This window comes from Orycteropus afer, unplaced genomic scaffold, assembly GCF_000298275.1.
Source record: "Orycteropus afer afer isolate SDZICR_OR568_19922 unplaced genomic scaffold, OryAfe1.0 scaffold00854, whole genome shotgun sequence".
Taxonomy (NCBI): domain Eukaryota; kingdom Metazoa; phylum Chordata; class Mammalia; order Tubulidentata; family Orycteropodidae; genus Orycteropus; species Orycteropus afer.
This window is the reverse complement of record NW_006922441.1, coordinates 389,872-395,648: the sequence shown is the minus strand read 5'-3', so window position 1 is coordinate 395,648 and position 5,777 is coordinate 389,872. Positions and strand designations below refer to the sequence as shown.

Below are 5,777 nucleotides of genomic sequence, written 5' to 3'. Positions count from 1 at the left end.
AAAAGTCAAGGAAAGGTTTATCTATGGAAGGACATTTTCTTTGTTGGTTACCAGGGATGGAAGGGAAAAGGAGGGAACACTGTTAGATAGGTAGAGATAAGTATTGATTTGGGTGAAGAGAAGGGAAATGTACCAAATGTGAGTGATCAATATGGTGGCATTGAGGAAGAGGAAGACATAGAGAGGTGCATGGGAGGTATAGACAACAAAGATGAACCTTTTTGCACATATAGTACTGCGTTGTCAGGGAAGGCAAACACAGGTATATGGGTGGATAGATGGGTGGACAGGCTGAACTATTAGGTATGTCTATGCAGCGGGGAAAGAGCTTTGGTAGCGTAGTGCCTAAGGCACTTGACTGCTAACCAGAAGGTTGGTGGTTCAAACCCACCAGCCACTCCTCGGAAGGAAGGTTGGGCAATCTACCTCAGTAGGGATGCCGCCTTGGAAACCCAAGAAGAGGTTGCTATGAATCAGATCCGACTTGACGGCACATAACAACAACAACATGCAGTGGAGAGTGTACCAAGACCATGTATAGGGTTGGCAGACAATGGTTCTACAAGTTTATTTGTATGTTCTGTAAGAATTTCCAGGGGTATAGTAGAGCTGACAAGGGACAAGGTTGTAGTCACTTCCTGGCCACACCGAGCTACCCAGAGGGACCGAGTAGTTGAACCTGTGGGCTCGGGACCATAGTCACAGGGGACATCAAGCTCAATTGGCATAACATACTACACAAAATATTGTTCCACCTCCTACTTTGGTGAGTAGCAACTAGGATCTTAAAAGCTTGCAAGCAGCCATCTAGATGCAACGATAGGTCTCTCCTCGTCCAGAGCAAAGAAGAATGAAGAAAACCAAAGATTAATGGAAACAATGAGTCCTAGCGACTGGTACACCATGCTATCCTCAGCCTATACGACTATGAGACCAGAAGAACCAGATGGTGCCTGGCTACCACTGTCAACCACTCAGAGGGGGATCTATGTAGGAGACCCTGGATAGAGAGGAAGAACAATGTGGAACAAAACTCAAAATCATTTGGAGAAAAAAAAGGGGGGGGACCAGGTTTGCTGGTCTGATGGAGCCTGGTGGAACTACTGAGACTATGGCCCCTAGCTGCCCTTCAGGTCTGGAATTGAACCCACACCTGTGGCTTCCAGCCAAACAAAAGACAGGCATATGAATTGAACATTTACTTGAGGCAGATACACTCCTTGGAGAGAACAATCGTGGGAGAAAGAAGGGCTGTGTATGCACAGGGAGACAGCTTAAGGGGCAGGAGTGCATGGAGGGGTGGACACAGGGAAGAGGTAACTATGGGGAGGAAGTGGGAGGGGAGCTGTTACACTGTGGTGAATTGTAGTCTTTGAGACAAAGTGTGTGTGAACTGCTGTATGGAAAGTGAATTTGCTCTATAAACTTTCACCCAAATCACAAAAAACAACAACAAAAAAAAGGATCAGAGGGAGGAGAGGCCAGGCAGCTGCCAAGACCACCCAGGTCCCCATGAGGATAGCTCCTCCTGTCTTGGCCGTTGAGAGTGCGTGGCGTACAAACTACACCTGCTCAGCCTCCTGTGGGGGAGGGGCTCCCTCCTGGGTCTGGCCCCTCCCTGGTCTTGCTTATCCCCAAATTCCGTTCACACCTGCTCATCCTGTCCATGGCAAGGAATGTGGGGTGGCGGAGGCAATTAGGCTGGCCTGGTGCAAATCCTGACTCCGCCCCACTGGGAGGCTGTGTGACCTTGGACCAGTTGCCCAGCCTCTCTGAGCCTCTCCTGTTGAATGGGATGTTGTTGCTGTTTGGTGCGGGTGGAGTCCATTCCCATGCATAGAAACCGCATGTGACAGAGTAAAACGTCCCACAGGGCTTTCTAGGTCATGATCTTTACGGGATTACATCATCAAGTCTTCCTCCTGTGAAGCTGCAGGGTGGGTTGGAACCAACAACCTTTCCTGAGCAGCTGAGCACTTAACCTTCCTCACCAGGAGGGCAAGGGTGAGACCAGTCAAGTACGGTAATCTCAGAGGGCTGTCCTGAGAATTCGATGAACTAATACAGAAGCTCTGGTAGGAGCTCTGGTAGCATAGTGCCTAAGGCACTTGACTACTAACCAGATAGCTGATGGTTCAAATCCTCGGAAGGAAAGTTGGGCAATCTAGGACACAGGGAAGAGGTAATCATGGGGAGGAAGTGGGCGGGAAGCTGTTGCATTGGGGTAAATTGTGGTCAATGTCATGAGACAACTGTGTGTGTGAGCTGCTGTATGGAAAGTGAATTTGCTCTGTAAAATTTCACCCAAATCACACACACACACACACACACACAAACAAAAAACAAAACAAAAAAAAAAAAAAAAAAACCAGGGACTGCCAGAAGAAAGAACAAATCTATCCATTTCCAAAACAGTCAGTCCTTGGGTCTACGACTCTGCGTCTATCAACTGGACTGAAGTGCCTTCTCCCTGCCTCCCCCTTGCCCCTAAATTTGCTTCCTCTTAAAATGTTGATCTTGCTGTTACCTTCCTTCTTAATCTACATGATACATACAAGACTGTGTGAGACACATGTCTGTGGAAACCTACAAGGATCCCCGGGACCTTGAACATTTCAGGCATAAACCTTGTCAGCAAATCTGAACTCCTCCTTGCTACATCCACCCCTGCTCCACCGCTATCCCAAATTCAACCCTTGTCATTCCCTCACCTTTTTTAAAAACTGTTTTTGTTTTCTTTCCATACATTTATATTATGAAAATATAGATTCTTTCCTTTTTCTTAGTTGGAGGCCATTTAGAAAAAAATGTGGAATTGGGTTGCAGGTGTTTCCTTGGCACCGTGTCTGTCCTTCAGTGCGCCGGGTCCTCGGGGTTACTGCTGTCTAGGAGCGCGTGGTGGAAACGTCTACCACCTTTGGTCTTCCCCGTAACAGCCCCGGTCCCTTTGCCCTGTTGCCTCCTACCCAGCGGGCCCTCCCTTTCACCTGTCTTGGAAGGCTGACTCACCCTCCAAGCCTCAGCTCCAAGGTTGCTCAATCCCACTCTCATTCATTCTTTCCTGTCCTTTCCTGAGATGTCCCTGGGTCCTGAGCCTGAGACGGTTCCGATTCCGTCCTCTGTAGGCACAAGCTGCCATCTGGGTGCTCTGGGGCGGGCTGGGAGGCAGAAGTGAGAGGCAGGACCCCGTGCCTTCTGGCCACGAATAGGAAACTGCCCGTGTGGAGTCTCAAAGCCTGCGAGGGACCTTGCCAAATGCAGGAGAGCGGGCAAAGAGGTCATGCAGTCCCCCATGCGAACCCAGAGCAGCGCTATGTTGGTCTCTGCAGGGTTTCTTTGGGGCGGACGTGTCCACAATGCCTTCGAAAGCTCTTTCCCTGGGCACTGGGGAAACGGGGAAAGCACAGGAGCTGGACAAGCCAGCGAGCAATTTGGGAATCAGAAGAGAGCTCTCTGGGGATGCCTATGGAGGGCACTCACTGGCTATGCAAAGGCACTGGGGCACAATAGCAAGGCGAGGCCACGGAATTTGTAGCAAGGAGGAAGTTGGAAGACAGAATGGTGGGAGGGAGGAGTCGGTCTGTGGGGTGGGCGGGACCAGAGCGCGGGGCTTCCAACGCTAGGCTTGAGGGGCTTGGGTGTTGGGGAGTCACCGGCTTGGAGGGGGAGCCTGGAGGCAAGGGGACTGGAGAGGAGGCCAGGGAGGAGGCTAGGCTAGGGTGCAGTGGAGAGGACAAGGCTTGAGCCAAGGCCTGGCCATGGGGACAGAGAAGAGGGAACAGGCAGAGACAGTTGGGGGCAGGAGGGCTGTTGTGGGGAGCTGAGGCTTGGGGACTTAGGGGCTGGGTGGAGAGGGCAAGGAAGGAGAAGGGACAGTGCCAATGGGACAACTAGGTGACGGGGTGAGTCCCAGAGGAGGAAGGATTTTGAGCTCAGTGGGGACCCTGTGCATGTAAGGGGCCTCGTAAGGGAGAAGCGGCCCCAGAAGGAAGTTAAGGGTCTAGGAGATTCCAGAAGCTCATAGAAAAGAAAATCTGAGACTCTCGGGGCACCACAGGTGGGATCTCCCTCATTCAGTCTAGAGGTGTCTTTGAGGTGAGGATTCTGTGCCCCTATTTTGCAGACAAGAAAACTGAAGCTCCGAGAAGGTGAATGACTTGACCAAGGTCACACAGCACAAGGGCCGGGGGGTGGGAGGCAGGAAGGCACCCAGTGCCTGGGTGGGGCTGGGGCAGGAAGTGGGAACCTCAATGGAGCTGGTTTCTCTCGGAAAGGACCTCCCAGGGCCCAGAGAAGAGAATGCCGGGACCCTGCTGTGAGCAGAGCCAAGCCCAGCCTGGTGGTCACTCTCAGCCCCAGTGGCACAGAGACACCGGGAGGCTTGCCTGGGTCACACAGCAGTCCTGGCCCAAGTGGCCCCTGTCTCCGGGAGACCTCTCCATGCCCACCTAGGATCCTGGGCCTGGGAAGGCTCTGTGGGGTGGGGCAAGGGCTGAGCTGTCTGCCCCTCAAGGCCCAGGCTGACCCCAGGGGCCAGGGAGGCCGGGAGAGGCTCTCCCAGCAGAGTGCAGGGTATCAAGGTTGGACATAGTCTATGTGTTCAGCTGTGGGGTCTTGGGCAGGCTGCCTGCCCTCTCTGAAGCTCTGTTGGTGCATCTGAAAAACAGGGGCACAGAGAGGGGTCTCGAGGGCTTCTCTCCAAGGCTGTAGGGGAGGAGGACAGACTGGGCCGGCCTGTTGGGTCACTGTCCCTTGCAGCCTTAGTTTCCCCAACTGCGAAGTGGGTATTACAAACCTCCCTGAGTCATTGCCACAAGCAGCGAGTCACACCTGGACAGAGAGAGCTCTCAAGACATGGGGATGGCTGTCCCAACAACCATGAGGGCCAAGGGGTCCCCGCTTGGACAGGCCCTTCTCCCCTGCCATGTCCCCCACCCCCTGGGGCACAGCCACACTCTCTCTGGGGCTCCTGTCTGCATCCCCGACTTCACACCTTCTGCCCTCCATCCTTCCCCAAAAGGAAGGGGGTACGTTCTGAGTCCCCGTGAGGAAGAGCATCCCAGGGCGAGGGGAGGGAGTGGGGGCCAACAGGTGCCATGTTTTCTAACCCCGCACAAGGCGCTCAGTCAAGTCCCTGGTCTCCTAGCGTCTCTAAGTCAGGAGACAAAGGGCTTGGGGGTCCTTTTGACAGACGGAGAAACTGAGGCCCGGAGGAGGACAGAGACGCCCCTGGCATCCCAGGTGGTGACTCAGCACAGCCCGGGTCCCCCACTCTCCCCGCAGGCCAGACCCCGCGCCCCAGGGTGGCAGGCGCGGCGCAGCCCAGCCTCCGGGCGGAGCCTCCCGACCGTACAAGCCCCGGGGAGGACCGCGAGGGGTCTGCCGCCTCGCGCCCAGGTGTGGGCCTCACCTGATCGCCGAGATGTTGCTCTCGTAGGTGTCCCACAGGCTCGGGATCCGGGGCTCGGCGGGCCCGTCCATGGCAGGCGGGCGGGCGGGCGAGGGCGGGGAGGAGAGGACACGCAGGGAGCTGGCGGCTCGGGGGCCAGGTGTGCGCAGCGGCGGCGTCTGCCACCCGGGGAGCCCCGCCAGGTGCCTACCTCCTCGCCCGGCCCACGGGGAGGGGCAGCACCCAGCCGGTTCTCCCAGCTGCTACCCACGCCTCCGACAGCCGGGAGAGGCCGGGAGGGAGCCACCCTTCTCCGAGGGCGGGGGCGAGTGGAGATAGGCAGGGCCCTGCGCCCGGCGAGCGCGCAGCCGGGGCAGCAGCGGGGCCG

The 5,777-nt window shown here is 55.5% G+C and overlaps 1 protein-coding gene across 1 annotated transcript in view; it reads right to left on the bottom strand.

Annotated features, from left to right (window-relative positions):
• SULT2B1 (sulfotransferase family 2B member 1) overlaps positions 1–5,481 on the bottom strand; it is a 46,012-nt gene extending 40,531 nt beyond the window's left edge. The window contains exon 1 of the mRNA XM_007958112.1: positions 5,411–5,481. Coding sequence (XP_007956303.1) covers positions 5,411–5,481 — 71 coding nt within the window. The remainder of the gene's footprint in view (positions 1–5,410) is intronic.
• Positions 5,482–5,777: the final 296 nt, after the last annotated feature.